The following is a 19,211-nucleotide window of genomic DNA, read 5'->3' as shown; positions in this document are numbered from 1 at the left end:
CCCAGGGATGCAGGGGCAGCCCCAGCTCCTCTGGGAATTCCATCCCCAACCCCATTTCCATCTCCAGTTTCCCACTCCCCGTGTCCTGTCCCTCCATCCCTGATCCCAATCCCTCTCCAGCTCTCCCGGAGCCCCTTTAGGTTCTACTCCGAGATCTCCTTGGAGCTTTCTCTTTTCCGAGACTTTTTGGGAATGTTTGATTTGGAAAAACCGAAACCCCATCCCCACCTAGCTCAGAGCTGTCCACACTGAAAAAAAACCCAGGGATGCAGGGGCAGCCCCGGCTCCTCTGGGAACTCCATCCACCCCCAATCCCATTTCCACCTCCCTTTTCCCGCTCCCCGAGTCCTGTCCCGCCACCGCTGACCCCGAGGCCCCCCCAGCCGTGGGGAGCCCCGTTCTGGGCTCAGACCTCGTCGGCCCCGAAGGCTTTGGGTTTGAGGGCAGGCACGTGAACCTCCTCGTAGCCCTTGCGCTGCCGCCGGAAGGAGCCGTCCGGGAGCTGGCACCGCTTGTTGGCCATGAAGTGACTGCCCTGGGCAAACACCAGATCCTCCAGATCCAGCACCTGCCGGGGAGCCAGAGCCTGCAAAACACGGGGGGATACGGGGGTGATGGGGGGAAATATGGGCAGAGAATGGGGGGGAACGGGGGGAAATGGGGGGAATACAGGGGGGGATACAGGGGGGGAATGGGGAGAGAATGGGGGGAATACGGGGGGGGAAAACAGGGGGGGATACAGGGGGGGAATGGGGAGAGAATTGGGGGGAATGGGGGGGAAATGGGGGGAATACAGGGGGGGATACAGGGGGGGAATGGGGAGAGAATGGGGGGGAATGGGGGGGAAATGGGGGGAATACAGGGGGGGATACAGGGGGGGAATGGGGAGAGAATGGGGGGGAACGGGGGGAAATGGGGGGAATACAGGGGGGGATACAGGGGGGGAATGGGGAGAGAATGGGGGGGAATGGGGGGGAAAACAGGGGGGGATACAGGGGGGGAATGGGGAGAGAATGGGGGGGGAACGGGGGAAATGGGGGGAATACAGGGGGAAATGGGGGGAACACAGGGGGGGGATACAGGGGGGAATGGGGAGAGAATGGGGGGGAATGGGGGGGAAAACAGGGGGGGATACAGGGGGGGATACAGGGGGGGAATGGGGAGAGAATGGGGGGGAATGGGGGGGAAATGGGGGGAATACAGGGGGGGATACAGGGGGGGAATGGGGATGAGAATGGGGGGGAACGGGGGGAAATGGGGGGAATACAGGGGGGGATACAGGGGGGGAATGGGGGGGAAATAGGGGGAATACAGGGGGGGATACAGGGGGGCAATGGGGAGAGAATTGGGGGGGAATGGGGGGGAAATGGGGGGAATACAGGGGGGGATACAGGGGGGGATACAGGGGGGGATACAAGGGGGGATACAGGGGGAACGGGGGGAAACAGGGGGGAATGGGGAGAGAATGGGGGGGGAACGGGGGGAATACAGGGGGGGATACAGGGGGGGATACAGGGGGGAAATGGGGGGAATACAGGGGGGGATACAGGGGGGGAACGGGGGGAAATGGGGGGAGCAGGGGGAAATGGGGGGAATACAGGGGGGGATACAGGGGGGGAACAGGGGGAAATGGGGGAATACAGGGGGGAAATACAGGGGGGATGATGGGGGAAATATGGGGGGGAACGGGGAGGAATGGGGGGAAATTGGGGGAATAGAGCAGGGAAGTAGAGGGGGAATGGGGGGGAATATGGGGAGAAAATGGGGGAAATGGGGGGAAATGGGGAGAAAATGGGGGGGAAGTGGGGGAAATACAGGGGGGAATGGGAGAATACAGGGGGGAAATACAGGGAGGATGATGGGGGGAAATATGGGGAGAGAATGGGGAGGAAATAAGGGGGGGCAATATGGGGAGAAAATGGGGGAAATGGGGGGAAAACGGGGAGAAATGGTGGGAAAACAGGGAGAAATGGTGGGGAAAATGGGGGGAAATGGAGATAAAAATTGGGGGAAATGGGGATAAAAATTGGGGGAAAAGGGGAGAAAAACTGGGGGGAATGAGGAGTAATGGTGGGAAAACATGGGGGGATATGGTGGGAAAAATGGGAGAAATGGTGGGAAAAATGGGGAGAAATTGGGGGGAATGGGGGGGAAGTGGTGTGGAAAATGGGGGGAAATACAGGGGGAATGGGGGGAAAATGGGGAGAAAATGGGGAAATACAGGGGGGAATGGGGGGGAAGGTGGGGGAATACAGGGGGAAAGGGGGGAAATGGGGAGAAAATGGGGGGGAAATGGAGGGAAATACAGAGGGAATGGAGGAAAATGGTGGGAAAACATGGGGAGAAATGGTGGGAAAATGTGGGAGAAAGGTGGGGAAAATGGGGGAATATAGAGGGAATGGGTGGGAAATGGAGGGGGAAATGGAGGGGAAAGGGGGGAAATGGGGAGAAATGGTGGGGAAAATGGGGGAAAATTGGGGGGAATGGGGGGGAAAGGTGGGAAAAATGGGGAAAAATACAGGGGGAAATGGGGAGAAAATAGGGGGAGAAATGGGGGGAAAAATGGGGGGAAATACAGGGAGAATGGAGGGGGATTGGGGGAAAATGGGGGAAAATGGGAGAAAATGGGGGGAATGAGAGAGAAATGGTGGGAAAATTTGGGGGGAAATACAAGGGGAACGGGGGGAAATGGGAAAATATGGGGAGAAAATGGGGGAAATGGAGGGAAATGGGGGAAAATGGAGGGAAACTAGGGGAAATTGGGGAAATTGGGGGGAGATGGTGGAAATGGGGGGGAACTTGGGGAAATGGGGGGAAAATGGGGGGAAAATGGGGGAAAAATGGGAATGGCTTCTCCCCGTGTTTGAGGAGAACGCTGCTGGCTCCAGCTGGGAATCCACATTCCCTGTGAGATCTCTGTGCAAGCAGCACTTGCAGCAGGGTTTTACTGGGTTTTACTGGGGTTTTACTGGGTTTTACTGGGGTTTTACTGGGGTTTTACTGGGTTTTACTGGGGTTTTACTGGGGTTTTACTGGGGTTTTACTGGGGTTTGCTGGGGTTTTACTGGGGTTTTACTGGGGTTTGCTGGGGTTTTACTGGGGTTTTACTGGGGTTTTACTGGGGTTTGCTGGGGTTTTACTGGGTTTTGCTGGGGTTTTACTGGGGTTTTGCTGGGGTTTTACTGGGTTTTACTGGGGTTTTGCTGGGGTTTTACTGGGTTTTACTGGGGTTTTGCTGGGGTTTTGTTGGGGTTTTACTGGGGTTTGCTGGGGTTTTACTGGGTTTTGCTGGGGTTTTACTGGGTTTTGCTGGGGTTTTACTGGGTTTTACTGGGGTTTGCTGGGTTTTACTGGGTTTTGCTGGGGTTTTACTGGGGTTTTGCTGGGTTTTACTGGGGTTTGCTGGGTTTTGTTGGGAATTTGCTGGGGATTGCTGGGGTTTTGCTGGGGTTTTACTGGGTTTTACTGGGGTTTTGCTGGGGTTTGCTGGGTTTTACTGGGGTTTTGCTGGGGTTTTGCTGGGGTTTTACTGGGTTTTACTGGAGTTTGCTGGGGTTTTACTGGGGTTTTGCTGGAGTTTACTGGGTTTTACTGGGGTTTGCTGGAGTTTACTGGGGTTTGCTGGGGTTTGCTGGAGTTTACTGGGGTTTGCTGGGGTTTGCTGGAGTTTACTGGGGTTTGCTGGGGTTTGCTGGGGTTTTGCTGGAGTTTACTGGGTTTTACTGGGGTTTGCTGGAGTTTACTGGGGTTTGCTGGGGTATGCTGGCGTTTTGCTGGGGTGCTGTGAGAGCACACAGGGATTTCACCTCTCCTGCCTGCTCCAGGTCCAGGGACTCCAGGTCTGTGTCCATGCGGGACTGGCGCACGCGCTCCCGCCGCGAGCGCTCCTCCTGGGGAAATTGGGATGGAAACCTCAGCCAAGGGCTCGGCCTCCTGCAACCTGACCCCATTCCCTGAAACCCTTCAGGAATAAACCACAAACAACCATTTCTGGCAGGAAAACTGGATTTCCCATCACAAATGTGGCTCCTGCTTGGAGCGTTCGTCCTGGGGAGAAAATTGGGATTAAGCCCCAGGGAAAGGCTCAGCATCCTCCAAAATGATCCCATTGCCTGAATTCCTTCAGGAATAGACATCCAGAAACCAGGACTGACCACTTTGATAAACCAGGACTAATCAATTTTGGGGAGAAACCCAAATTTCCCCTCACAAATGTAGGTCCCGACTTCTCCTGAGGGGAGGAATTTGGATTAAAAACCTGGGAAAAGGGCTCAGCCTCATCCCAGGTGCTCCTGCTCCCTGAATTCATTTGGAGAAGACATCCAGAAACCAGAAATGATCATTCTGATAAACCAGGAAGAATCAATTTTTGGGGGAAACCCAAATTTCCCCTCACTCCTGCCAGGACTGTTCCTACTGAGGGCAAAAATATGGATTAAAACCCCAGGGATAGGGCTCAGCCTCCTCCAAAGTGCTCCTGCTCCCTGAATTCATTCGGGAAAGGCATCCAGAAACCAGGAGTGACCATTTTGATAAATCAGGAATAATCATTTCTGGTGGGAAAACCCAAATATCCCCTCACAAAAGTGACTCATGACTTCTCCTGAGGAGAAAAACTGGGATTTAACCCCGGGAAAAGGGCTCAGCCTCCTCCAAAGCGCTCCCGCTCCCTGAATTCCTTTGGGAAAGGCATCCAGAAACCAGGAAGGACCGTTTTTGTTATGCTGTGGGGTTTGGGGTGATTTCAGGGGTGTTTGGGGCAGGATTTTGGCAGGAATTTCCCCGAGGAAGCAGAGCGTGGGAAAGCAGAAGCGGCGAGGGCAGCGTCACCTCCCCCACATTTTGGGGGGACTGCGGCCCCGTGTCCCACCCAAAGCCGGAGCCCACAGAGCCCACAGAGCCCGGAGGAGGATCCTGACCCGGATCAGATCCTCCTTCTCTGTCTCGTGCAGCTGGTACAGGAACTTGGAGAGCTCGGGGTCCGCCTCCATCTTGCCCATGATCCGCTCCTTCTCCGCCTCGCTCTGCGCGCTGGCCAGCAGCGTGCAGTACAGGACTGGGGGAACACGGGGAGAAATGGGATAGCCACGGGGAAACGGGGGAAAAACGGGGGAGAAACGGGGGAAGAACGGGGGAAAAACGGGGGATAGCCACGGGGAAACGGGGGAAAAACGGGAGAGAAACGTGGGAATAACGGGGGAAAAACGGGGGATAGCCACGGGGGAAACGGGGGAAAAACGGGGGAGAAACGTGGGAAAAACGGGGGAGAAACGTGGGAAAAACGGGGGAGAAACGTGGGAAAAACGGGGGAGAAACGTGGGAAAAACGGGGGAGAAACGTGGGAAAAACGGGGGAGAAACGTGGGAAGAACGGGGGAAAAACGTGGGAAGAATGGGGGAAAAACGTGGGATAGCCACGGGGAAACGTGGGAAAAACGGGGGAGAAACGTGGGAAGAACGGGGGAAAAACGGGGGATAGCCACGGGGAAACGTGGGAAAAACGGGGGAGAAACGTGGGAAAAACGGGGGAGAAACGTGGGAAGAACGGGGGAAAAACGTGGGAAGAACGGGGGAAAAACGTGGGAAGAACGGGGGAAAAACGTGGGAAGAACGGGGGAAAAACGTGGGAAGAATGGGGGAAAAACGTGGGAAGAATGGGGGAAAAACGTGGGAAGAATGGGGGAAAAACGTGGGAAGAATGGGGGAAAAACGTGGGATAGCCACGGGGGAAACGTGGGAAAAACGGGGGAGAAACGTGGGAAGAATGGGGGAAAAACGTGGGATAGCCACGGGGAAACGTGGGAAAAATGTGGGATAACCACGGGGGAAACATGGGAAAAACATGGGATAACCACAGGGAAATGTGGGAAAAATGTGGGATAACCACAGGGGAAACATGGGTAAAATATGGAATAACCACAGGGAACACGTGGGAAAAACGTGGGATAACTATGGGGAAAATGTGGGATAACCACAGGGAAAACATGGGAAAAACATGGGGACAATCACCGGGAAAACTCAGGAAAAACAGGGGAAAAACATGGAATAACTGTAGGGGAAACATGGAATAACCATGGGGTAAATCATGCAGGAAACTCTGGAAAAACATGGGAAAAATCACTGGGAAAACATGGGGAAATCATGGCAAAAATCACAGGAAAAACATGGGAAAAACCATGGGAAAACCACGGAATAACCATGGGAAATCATGGAATAACCATGGGGAAAACATCAGAAAAACCACAGGAAAACCATGGGAAAAGCACGGGATAACCATGGGGGAAGCACGGGGGAAAACATAGAAAAAGTCATGGAAAAAAGATGGGAAAAACATGGGAAAAACCATGGGGAAATCATGGAAAAGATCATGGAAAAAATCAGAAAAAGTCATGGAAAAAATCAAGGAGAAAGTCATGGAGAAATCCTGGAGAAAATTATGGGAAAATACAAGGAGAAAATAATGGGGAAAATCCTGGGGACAATGATGGAGAAAATAATGGAGAAAATAACGGGAAAACCATGGAAAAATCGTTGGAAAACCGTGGGAAAACTGTGGGAAAATCCTGGGAAAAAACATGGGAAAACCATGGGAAAACCACGGGAGAATCATGGGAAAGCCATGGGGGAAACTATGGAGAAGATCATGGAGAAAAACACTGAAAAAATCACGGAGAAAACCATGGAGAAAATCGTGGGAAAATCCTGGAAAAATCATGGGGAAATCCTGGAAAAATACCGGGGGAATTCCGGAGGAATTCTGGAGGAAACGCGGGGGAAGAGCCGCGGGACTCACTCATGACGCGGTGCTGCCGCAGCACCTTGATGAAGTCGAAGGTGTTGAAGCCCAGCAGCAGAACCAGCTGGTTCTCGCACTCGCGGTCATCGCCGGCCGTCTGCGGAAACGCAGAAACCAACGCTGACGTTCCCGGAGACGTTCCCGTCGGGATCCCCGACGGCTCCCAGTGAAATCCCCGCTGACGTTCCCACAGGGATCCCCGACGGCTCCCAGTGAAATCCCCGCTGACGTTCCCATGGGGATCCCCAACGGCTCCCAGTGAAATCCCCGCTGACGTTCCCGTCGGGATCCCCGACGGCTCCCACTGAAATCCCCTCTGACGTTCCCGTCGGGATCCCCGACGGCTCCCAGTGAAATCCCCGCTGACGTTCCCATGGGGATCCCCAACGGCTCCCAGTGAAATCCCCTCTGACGTTCCCGTCGGGATCCCCGACGGCTCCCAGTGAAATCCCCTCTGACGTTCCCACAGGGATCCCCAACGGCTCCCAGTGAAATCCCCTCTGACGTTCCCGTCGGGATCCCCGACGGCTCCCAGTGAAATCCCCTCTGACGTTCCCGTCGGGATCCCCGACGGCTCCCAGTGAAATCCCCTCTGACGTTCCCGTCGGGATCCCCGACGGCTCCCAGTGAAATCCCCTCTGACGTTCCCGTCGGGATCCCCAACGGCTCCCAGTGAAATCCCCTCTGACGTTCCCGTCGGGATCCCCGACGGCTCCCAGTGAAATCCCCGCTGACGTTCCCGTCGGGATCCCCGACGGCTCCCAGTGAAATCCCCGCTGACGTTCCCATTGAAATTCCCAGTGAAACCCCCATTGAAATTCCCATTGAAATCCCCAGTGACATTCCCACTGACGTTCCCATTAAAATCCCCAAAATTCCCAGTGACATTCCCACTGAAATCCCCATTGAAATTCCCATTACGATCGCCAAAAATTCCCATTGACATTGCCAGTGAAATTCCCACTGAAATCCTCAAAAATTCCTGTTGAAATTCCAATTCCCCAAAAAATCCCACTGACATTCCTATCGAAATTCCCACTGACATTCCTATTGAAATTCCCATTGAAATCCCCAAAAATTCCCACTAAAATCCCATACAATTTCCATTGAAATCCCCAATAATTCCCATTAAAATCCCAAAAAATTCCCACTAAAATCCCCAAAAATTCCCACTAAAATCCCCAATAATCCCCATCAAACTCCCCAAAAATTCCCATTAAAATCCCATACAATTCCCACTAAAATCCCATACAATTCCCATTAAAATCCCCAATAATCCCCATTAAACTCCCCTAAAATTCCCATAGAAATCCCCAAAAATTCCCATAGAAATCCCCAAAAGTCCCCATTAAAACCCATAAAAATTCCCATTAAAATCCCCAAAAATTCCCATAGAAATCCCCAAAAATTCCCATAGAAATCCACAAAAATCCTCATTAAAATCCAGAAAAACTCTCATTGCAATCCCACAAAATTCCCATTAAAATCTCCAATAATCCCCATAAAAAAATCCCATAAAATTCCCATAAAAATCCCCAAAAATCCCACAAAATTCCCACCGACCTTGAGGATCTCCAGGACCTCATCTGCTTTTTTCTGGGACACGATGGCGTCGTCGTAGAAGCGGCTGAGCTGTCTCTGCAGCCAGAAGGCGTCGATGTCCCGGGGGTGCAGCTCCTTCTTCTTGGAGCTCATCAGCTCCCCGGATGCCACCAGCTGAGAAATCCCACAAAAATCCCATTAAATCCCATTAAAAACACAGTAAGTCCCATTAAAGTCCCATCATTCCTGGGCTTTCGGGACACCGAATCCAAAAAATCCCATTAAAAACACATCAAATCCCACAAAAATCCCATTAAATCCCACAAAAATCCCATTAAATCCCATTAAAAACACAGTAAGTCCCATAAAAATCCCATCATTCCTGGGCTTTTGGGACACCGAATCCAAAAAATCCCATTAAAAACACATCAAATTCCACAAAAATCCCATTAAATCCCACAAAAATCCCATTAAATGCCATTAAAAATCCCATTAAATCCCATTAAAAACACAGTAAGTCCCATTAAAGTCCCATCATTCCTGGGCTTTCGGGACACCGAATCCAAAAAATCCCATTAAAAACACATCAAATCCCACAAAAATCCCATTAAATCCCACAAAAATCCCATTAAATCCCATTAAAAATCCCATTAAATCCCATTAAAAACACAGTAAGTCCCATAAAAATCCCATCATTCCTGGGCTCTGGGGACACCAAATCCCAAAAAATCCCACAAAAGTCCCACTAAAAACACATTAAATCCCATTATAAACACATAAAATCCCATTAAAGACACATTAAATCCTGTCAAAATCTGAACAATTCCCATTATTCCTGGGCTTTGGGGACACTAAATCCCAAAAAATCCCACAAAAATCCCAGTAAAAAGACATTAAATCCCATTAACATCCCATTAAATCCCATTAACATCCCATTAAAACCCCCAAAATCCCCATTCTTCCTGGGCTTTGGGGACACAAAATCCCCAAAAAAATCCCATTAAATTCCATAAAAATCCCCATTATTCCTGGGCTTTGGGGAAACCAAATCCCCCAAAATCCCACAAAACTCCCATTAAATCACGTTAAAAATCCATTAAATCCCTTTAAAATCCCACTATATCCTATTCAATCCCATTAAAATCACATTAAATCCTGTTAAAAATCCCAAGAATTCCCATCATTCCTGGGCTTTGGGGACACCAAATCCCAAAAAAATCCCATTAAAATCCCATTAAAAACACATTAAATCCCATTAAAATCCCAATATTTCCCCTCATTCCTGGGCTTTGGGGTCACCAAATCCCAAAAAAATCCCATTAAAAACACATTAAATCCCATTAAAATCCCATTATTCCTGGATTATGGCAAATGTTGAGGGAAACAAAACACCAAAAAAACCCCAAAACATTAAAATCCAAAAAAAAAAATCTCATTATTCCTGTGGTTTGGGAAAGATTTAGGGACACAAAATCCCGTAAAAATCCCATCAAATTCCCATAAAAATTCCATTAAAATCCCATTATTCCCCAGGTTTGGAGTGGAACAGGAACCTTTAGGGACACTAAATCCCAAAACTTCCCATAAAAATCCCATAAAAACCCCTATAAAGATCCCACAAGGAAGCCCACAATTCCCATATTTCCCATGTGCAGAATTCCTGGAATTCCCATTTTCCCCATCTCTGGAATTCCTGGAATTCCCACAGGCAGAATTCCCACAATTCCTGTATTTCCCATGTGCAGAATTCCCAGAATTCCCGTATTTCCCATGTGCAGAATTCCTGCAATTCCTGCATTTTCTGCGTGCAACATTCCCAGAATTCCTGAAGTCTTTCCCATCTCCAGAATTCCCAGAATTCCCATATTTCCCATCTCCAGAATTCCCTGATTCTTGTGTGGAGCATTCCCGGAATTCCCGGAGTTTTTCCCAGGTGCAGAATTCCCTGATTTCCCGTGTGGAGCATTCCGAGAATTCCCAAAATTCCCGGAGTTTTTCCCATGCCCAGAATTCCCGGAGTTTTTCCCACCCCCAGAATTCCCAGAGTTTTTCCTATCTCCAGAATTCCCGGCGTTTTTCCCACCTCCAGCACTCCCGGAGATTTTCCCACCCCCGGAATTCCCGGAATTCCCGCAGTTCCGGCACTCACGTTGGCCGACAGCGTGCAGCGCACCACGGCCTCGTCGCCCTCCAGGTCATCGTCCGAGGCCTCGTCCCGAACCTCCCCGTACACGTCCTCGTCCCCCTCCTGAGGGACAGCGCCGTCAAAATATCCCGATATCCACCCCGGGATCCGCCTCCATCCCGATATCCACCCCGGGATCCGCCTCCATCCCGATATCCACCCCGGGATCCGCCTCCATCCCGATATCCACCCCGGGATCCGCCTCCATCCCGATATCCACCCCGGGATCCGGCTCCATCCCGATATCCACCCCAGGATCCAGCTCTATCCCGATATCCACCCCAGGATCCAGCTCTATCCCGATATCCACCCCGGGATCCGGCTCTATCCCGATATCCACCCCGGGATCCAGATCCATCCCGATATCCACCCCGGGATCCAGCTCCATCCCGATATCCACCCCGGGATCCGCCTCCATCCCGATATCCACCCCGGGATCCAGCTCCATCCCGATATCCACCCCGGGATCCGCCTCCATCCCGATATCCACCCCGGGATCCGGCTCTATCCCGATATCCACCCCGGGATCCAGCTCCATCCCGATATCCACCCCAGGATCCAGCTCCATCCCGATATCCACCCCAGGATCCGGCTCTATCCCGATATCCACCCCGGGATCCGGCTCCATCCCGATATCCACCCCAGGATCCAGCTCTATCCCGATATCCACCCCAGGATCCAGCTCTATCCCGATATCCACCCCGGGATCCAGATCCATCCCGATATCCACCCCGGGATCCAGCTCCATCCCGATATCCACCCCGGGATCCGCCTCCATCCCGATATCCACCCCAGGATCCGGCTCCATCCCGATATCCACCCCAGGATCCGGCTCCATCCCGATATCCACCCCAGGATCCGGCTCTATCCCGATATCCACCCCAGGATCCGGCTCTATCCCGATATCCACCCCGGGATCCGGCTCCATCCCGATATCCACCCCAGGATCCGCCTCCATCCCGATATCCACCCCGGGATCCGGCTCCATCCCGATATCCACCCCGGGATCCAGCTCTATCCCGATATCCACCCCAGGATCCAGCTCTATCCCGATATCCACCCCAGGATCCAGCTCTATCCCGATATCCACCCCAGGATCCGGCTCCATCCCGATATCCACCCCAGGATCCAGCTCCATCCCGATATCCACCCCAGGATCCGGCTCTATCCCGATATCCACCCCAGGATCCGCCTCCATCCCGATATCCACCCCGGGATCCGGCTCCATCCCGATATCCACCCCAGGATCCGGCTCCATCCCGATATCCACCCCGGGATCCGGCTCCATCCCGATATCCACCCCGGGATCCGGCTCCATCCCGATATCCACCCCAGGATCCGGCTCTATCCCGATATCCACCCCGGGATCCGGCTCCATCCCGATATCCACCCCAGGATCCGCCTCCATCCCGATATCCACCCCGGGATCCAGATCCATCCCGATATCCACCCCGGGATCCAGCTCCATCCCGATATCCACCCCGGGATCCGCCTCCATCCCGATATCCACCCCAGGATCCGGCTCCATCCCGATATCCACCCCAGGATCCGGCTCCATCCCGATATCCACCCCAGGATCCGGCTCTATCCCGATATCCACCCCAGGATCCGGCTCTATCCCGATATCCACCCCGGGATCCGGCTCCATCCCGATATCCACCCCAGGATCCGCCTCCATCCCGATATCCACCCCGGGATCCGGCTCCATCCCGATATCCACCCCGGGATCCAGCTCTATCCCGATATCCACCCCAGGATCCAGCTCTATCCCGATATCCACCCCAGGATCCAGCTCTATCCCGATATCCACCCCAGGATCCGGCTCCATCCCGATATCCACCCCAGGATCCAGCTCCATCCCGATATCCACCCCAGGATCCGGCTCTATCCCGATATCCACCCCAGGATCCGCCTCCATCCCGATATCCACCCCGGGATCCGGCTCCATCCCGATATCCACCCCAGGATCCGGCTCTATCCCGATATCCACCCCAGGATCCGGCTCCATCCCGATATCCACCCCGGGATCCGGCTCCATCCCGATATCCACCCCGGGATCCGGCTCCATCCCGATATCCACCCCAGGATCCGGCTCTATCCCGATATCCACCCCGGGATCCGGCTCCATCCCGATATCCACCCCGGGATCCGGCTCCATCCCGATATCCACCCCAGGATCCGGCTCTATCCCGATATCCACCCCAGGATCCCGGCTCTATCCCGATATTACACCCACAAATCCCTTCTTTCCACCAAAAAATCTTTTTTTTATCCCTTTTTTCCACCCAAAAATGTGGGACTGGGGGATGTGGGACTGGGGTTCTCCCACAGCAGTTCCAGGTCCCGTTCCCCTTCCCAGTGTCCCGTTCCAATTCCCCTTCCCATTCTGAGTTTCCCGTTCCCATTCCCGGTTTCCCTTTCCCATTCCCAGTGTCCCGTTCCCATTCCCAGGGTCCCGTTCCCATTCCCAGGGTCCCATTCCCAGTGTCCTATTCCCATTCCCAGTGTCCCATTCCCAGTGTCCCAATCCCAGGGTCCCGTTCCCATTCCCAGTGTCCCATTCCCAGTGTCCCAGTGTCCCATTCCCAGTGTCCTATTCCCATTCCCAGGGTCCCGTTCCCATTCCCAGGGTCCCGTTCCCAGTGTCCCAGTGTCCCATTCCCAGTGTCCCATTCCCAGTGTCCCAGTGTCCCATTCCCAGTGTCCCATTCCCAGGGTCCCGTTCCCATTCCCAGTGTCCCATTCCCAGTGTCCCAGTGTCCCATTCCCAGTGTCCTATTCCCATTCCCAGGGTCCCGTTCCCATTCCCAGGGTCCCGTTCCCAGTGTCCCAGTGTCCCATTCCCAGTGTCCCAGTGTCCCATTCCCAGTGTCCCAGTGTCCCATTCCCATTCCCAGTGTCCCGTTCCCGTTCCCGTTCCCATCCCTCACCTCCTCGTCGGACTCGAACTGCACGTTCACCCCGTAGGTCTCGTCAATGTTGTCATCTGCAGGGAACAGGGCATGGAATTCAGTGGGAATTCCTCATGGAATTCATGGGGAATTCACTGGGAATTAAACACAAATTTATTGGGAACTAAACAGGAATTCACTGGGAATCAAACAGGAATTCAACGGGAATTAAACAGGAATTCACTGGGAATCAAACAGGAATTCACTGGGAATTAAACAGGAATTCACTGGGAATTAAACAGGAATTCACTGGGAATTAAACAGGAATTCACTGGGAATTAGACAGGAATTCACTGGGAATTAGACAGGAATTCATTGGGAATCAAACAGGAATTCATTGGGAATCAAACAGGAATTCATTGGGAATCAAACAGGAATTCACTGGGAATTAAACAGGAATTCACTGGGAATTAAACAGGAATTCACTGGGAATCAAACAGGAATTCACTGGGAATTAAACAGGAATTCATTGGGAATTAAACAGGAATTCACTGGGAATTAAACAGGACTTCACTGGGAATTAGACAGGAATTCACTGGGAATTAGACAGGAATTCACTGGGAATCAAACAGGAATTCACTGGGAATTAAACAGGAATTCATTGGGAATTAAACAGGAATTCATTGGGAATCAAACAGGAATTCACTGGGAATTAAACAGGAGTTCATTGGGAATTAAACAGGAATTCACTGGGAATTAAACAGGAATTCACTGGGAATCAAACAGGAATTCACTGGGAATTAAACAGGAATTCACTGGGAATCAAACAGGAATTCACTGGGAATTAAACAGGAATTCATTGGGAATCAAACAGGAATTCACTGGGAATTAAACAGGAATTCACTGGGAATTAAACAGGAATTCATTGGGAATCAAACAGGAATTAAATACACACATATACACAATTTTTTTATGAAAAACAAGAGAATTCCACTAAAAGTAATAAGAAAAATTAGCAAAAAAATCCCCACCCCAAAAAAATCCAAGAAATTCCCAAAAAAATAAATTTCCAAAAAAATTCCCCAAAAATCCCCAGCAGCTCCATCCCCAGAAATCCCCAAAAAATCCTCCAAAAATGCTCAGAGATCCCCATAAAATGCCCAAAATATCAAAGCTAGATAACATATATATAAATATATATATAAAATATATAAAAAATGCATATACAATATATATACATAAAACATAAAGTACAAAAATGTCTCCAAAAAAAAAAAAAATCACCAAATAACACGAGAAAAAATCCCAAATAATAAACAAAACATCTCCAAAAAATCCCCCCAAAAAACCACAAGTGAAATAATAAAAAAAGCGTACAGAATATTTTAAAAATGAGAAAACACCCTGGAAAAAAATCCCCTAAAAAATAAAAAAAAAAAAGAAAAAAACCTAAAAAAATAAATTAAAAAAATCACAAAAAAAAATTGAAAATCCCCAAAAAAATCCCCAAAAAAATCCAAATAAATCCCCAAAAAATCCCCAAAAATCCCCCAAAAAATCCAAATAAATCCCAAAAAATCAAAAACAATCCAAACAGAAACAACATAAAAGATACGTATATATAATTTTTTTTAAAAAAAATTATCAAAAATCCTTTAAAAATTCTTTAAATCATTAAAAAAATCACTAAAAATATAAAAAAATTACAAATTTTAAAAATATTTTTAAAAATCGCAAAAAAATCACGAAAAAAGTGAAAAAAATCCAAAAATAATTCCAAAAAAACCCCAGATAAATCCCAAAATAATCCAAAAAATAAAAAAAAAAAAATCTCAAATAAATCCCAAAAAAAATCCCATAATGCCAAAATACAAATAAATCCCAAAAAAATTCACAAAAAAATCCACAAAAAAAAAAAAAAAAATCCCCAAAAAATCCCAATATAGTCCAAATAAATCCCAAAAAAATCCCCCCAAAAAAATCTGAAATCCCCAAAATAATCCAAATAAATCCCCAAAAAATCCCAAAATAATCCAAATAAATCCCCCAAAATAATCCAAAAAAATCCCCAAAAATCCCAAAAAAATCCCCAAAAAATCCCCAAAAAATCCAAAAAAATCCCCAAAGAATCCCAAAATAATCCAAATAAATCCCCCAAAATAATCCCCAAAATAATCCCCAAAAAATCCCCAAAAAAATCCCAAAAAATCCCCAAAAAAATCCAAATAAATCCCAAAAAACTCCCCAAAAAATCCCCCAAAAATCCTAAAAATATCCAAATAAATAAAAAAAAAAATCCCCAAAAAATCCCCAAAAAATCCCAAAAAAATCCCCAAAAATTCCCAAAAAAACCCCAAAAAATGCAAAAAATCCCCAAAAATACCCAAGAAATCCCCAAAAAATCCCCAAAAAAATCCCCAAAAAATCCCCAAACAACCCCAAAAAAATCCCAAAAAATCCCCAAAAAATCCCCAAAAGACCCCAAAAAAATCCCAAAAAATCCCCAAAAAATCCCAAAAAAATCCCAAAAAATCCCCAAAAAATCCCCAAAAGACCCCAAAAAAATCCCAAAAAATCCCCAAAAAATCCCAAAAAATCCCCAAAAATCCCAAAAAAATCCCCAAAAAAATCCCCAAAAAATCCCCAAAAAAATCCAAAAAAATCCCCAAAAAATCCTCCAAAAATCCCCAAAAAAACCCCAATAAATCCCAAAAAATCCCCAAAAAATCCCCAAAAAATCCCCAAAAAATCCCCAAAAAATCCCAAAAAATCCTCCAAAAATCCCCAAAAAAATCCCAAAAAATCCCCAAAAAATCCTAAAAAAATCCAAATAAATCCCAAAAAAATCCCCAAAAAATCCCCAAAAATCCAAATAAATCCCCAAATAAATCCCAAAAAAATCCCCATAAAATCCCTAAAAAATCCTAAAAAAATCCAAATAAATCCCCAAAAAATCCCCAAAAATCCTAAAAAATCCCCAAAAAATCCCCAAAAAACCCCCAAAAAATCCCAAAAAATCCTCCAAAAATCCCCAAAAAATCCCCAAAAAAATCCCAAAAAATCCCCAAAAAATCCTAAAAAAATCCAAATAAATCCCAAAAAAATCCCCAAAAAATCCAAAAAAAATCCCAAAAAATCCCCAAAAAACCCCCAAAAAATCCCCAAAATGTCCTAAAAAATTCCAAATAAATCCCCAAAAATCCCCAAAAAAATCCCCAAAAAATCCCCAAAAGACCCCAAAAAAATCCCAAAAAATCCCCAAAAATCCCCAAAAAATCCCAAAAAAATCCCCAAAAAATCCCCAATAAATCCTCAAAAAAATCCCCAAAAAATCCCCAATAAATCCCCAAAAAAATCCCAAAAAATCCCCAATAAATCCCCAAAAATCCCCAAAAAATCCCCAATAAATCCCCAAAAAATCCCCAAAAAATCCCCAAAAAATCCCCAAAAATCCCCAAAAAATCCCCAATAAATCCCCAATAAATCCCAAAAAATCCCCAAAAAATCCCCAAAAATCCCCAAAAAAACCCAAAAAATCCCCAATAAATCCCCAAAAATACCCAAGAAATCCCAAAAAAATCCCCAAAAAAAAATCCCCAAAAAACCCCGAAAAAATCCCCAAAATGTCCTAAAAAATTCCAAATAAATCCCCAAAAATCCCCAAAAAATCCCCAAAAATCCCCAAAAAATCCCCAATAAATCCTCAAAAAATCCCCAAAAAATCCCCAATAAATCCCCAATAAATCCTCAAAAAATCCCCAAAAAATCCCCAGGAGCCCCCAGGAGCCCCCAGGAGCCCCCGGCACGGCCGACGCCGCCCGGGGTGGCCGTACCCATGTTCTGGATGTCCTTGTCCCCTCCGTAGTCCGTGATTTTCTTGCCCAGGTTGACCAGCACGTGGTAGCGCGTGTCGTCCGTGGGGCCCAGCAGCAGCTCCACCTCCTTCCGGCGCTCCTTGTCCCGCAGCTTCTCGTTCTTCAGCACGGCCAGCACCTCGTCGGCAGCGCCGCACAGGATGTCCCGCGGCTGCAAGGGAGCGGGAACTGGGAACGGGACTGCTGAGCTGGGAACGGGACTGCTGAGCTGGGAACGGGACTGCTGAACTGGGAACGGGACTGCTGAACTGGGAACGGGACTGCTGAGCTGGGAACGGGACTGCTGAACTGGGAACGGGACTGCTGAGCTGGGAACGGGACTGCTGAACTGGGAACGGGACTGCTGAGCTGGGAACGGGACTGCTGAACTGGGAACGGGCCTTCGGAACTGGGAACGGAACTTCTGAACTGGGAATGGGACTTCGGAACTGGGAACGGGACTGCTGAACTGGGAACGGGACTGCTGAACTGGGAACGGGACTGCTGAACTGGGAACGGGCCTTCGGAACTGGGAACGGGACTGCTGAACTGGGAACAGGCCTCTCAAACTGGGAACGGGACTTCCGAACTGGGAACGGGACTTCTGAACTGGGAACGGGACTGCTGAACTGGGAACGAGCCTCTCAAACTGGGAACGGGCCTTCAGAACTGGGAACGGGCCTTCGGAACTGGGAACGGGCCTCCCAAAGTGTCCCTGAGGGAAATGGGACATTCCTGGATCTCTGCAGTGGGCTGGGATTGGAGCTCTTGCCCAAGCCGAACCACGCTGGGATTCCATGTGCGGGTTCAGATGGGATTTTGGGAAGGAATTCTCCTTTCGGGATGGAGTTCCCAAAGAAATTGTGGCTGCCCCTGAATCCCTGGAAGAGTGCAAGGCCAGGCTGGAGCCCCTGCGACCGTGGAAAACGTGGGACCCATGGTGGCACTGGATGGGCTTTGAGCCCCCTCCAAACCAAAGCACCCCGTGAGCAGGTTTAGATGGGATTTTGGGAAGGAATACTGGGAGAAGGTCTGGGATGGAATTCCCAGAGGAGCTGTGGCTGCCCCTGGATCCCTGGGAGTGTGCAAGTCCAGGCTGGAACCACCTGGGACAACGGAAAACGTCCCAGCCCGTGGTGGAACTCCATGACCTTCAAGATCCCAACCCCACTCATATCTCCCAAAACCACACCTGTGGGATTACAGGGCTGGACTCCCCCATCCCAGAGGTGAATTCCCAAATGCCAGGGATGATCCCAGCCTCACCTGGTCCCCCAGGGCTGCCTGGATGAAGCTGAGCAGGACCTCGTAGGTCTCGCGGGTCTCCTTGGTCTTGGGTTTGTAGATGATGCCGACCATCTCATCGATGCCCTCGGACAGCAGCGTGTACCCCTTCATCTTGTTGATGTCGTGCCTGTCCTCATCCCGCTTCCTCCTCCTGGGAAAAACGGGAAAAATCGGGAATCAGAGGTGCCCACAGCCCAAATCCTGCTCTTTCCAGACCCTTTTTTTTCCGCAAAAAATGAAGCAGGGAAATTGATTTATTTTCATTTCTCACAAGGATTTTTCACAGTGTTGGCAGCTCAGAGCTGCATGGATTGGGATTCCAGCTTTTCCAACCCAAATATTCCCAAAAATCTTCAATTGGGAAAGGGAGAGCTCCAAGGAGAGCTGAGAGTTCTTTTCCAGAGCCTAAAGGGGCTCCAGGAGAGCTGGAGAGGATTGGGATCAGGGATGGAGGGACAGGACACAGGGAGTGGGAAACTGGAGATGGAAATGGGATTTGGGGATGGAATTCCTGGCTGGGATGGAATTCCCAGAGGAGCCGGGGCTGCCCCTGCATCCCTGGGAATGTCCAAGGCTGTGTTGGAATCTGGGCCAGTGGAAGCTCCATGCTTTTTAGGGGCTTTCAAATCCCTTCCAGCCAAAACATTCCTGGGAAAT

At 49.5% G+C, this 19,211-nt stretch overlaps 1 protein-coding gene across 3 annotated transcripts in view; it reads right to left on the bottom strand.

The window, feature by feature from the left end:
• The window catches only part of SNRNP200 (small nuclear ribonucleoprotein U5 subunit 200), a 72,111-nt gene that overhangs the window by 51,598 nt on the left and 1,302 nt on the right, over window positions 1-19,211 (bottom strand). For all 3 annotated transcript variants that reach the window (XR_009934062.1, XM_062510779.1, XM_062510780.1), the window contains exons 3-11: window positions 18,534-18,705; window positions 17,247-17,439; window positions 13,453-13,508; window positions 10,487-10,585; window positions 8,359-8,511; window positions 6,793-6,892; window positions 4,920-5,056; window positions 3,807-3,890; window positions 413-586 (exon numbers count right to left, since the gene is read on the bottom strand). Coding sequence is in view for 2 of the 3 variants with exons in the window: in XM_062510779.1 (XP_062366763.1) it covers window positions 413-586; window positions 3,807-3,890; window positions 4,920-5,056; window positions 6,793-6,892; window positions 8,359-8,511; window positions 10,487-10,585; window positions 13,453-13,508; window positions 17,247-17,439; window positions 18,534-18,705 (1,168 nt within the window). In the remaining variant the exon portion in view is untranslated. The remainder of the gene's footprint in view (window positions 1-412; window positions 587-3,806; window positions 3,891-4,919; window positions 5,057-6,792; window positions 6,893-8,358; window positions 8,512-10,486; window positions 10,586-13,452; window positions 13,509-17,246; window positions 17,440-18,533; window positions 18,706-19,211) is intronic.

This window comes from Cinclus cinclus, chromosome 29, assembly GCF_963662255.1.
Source record: "Cinclus cinclus chromosome 29, bCinCin1.1, whole genome shotgun sequence".
Classification (NCBI taxonomy): Eukaryota; Metazoa; Chordata; class Aves; order Passeriformes; family Cinclidae; genus Cinclus; species Cinclus cinclus.
This window is presented reverse-complemented; position numbering and strand designations above follow the sequence as displayed.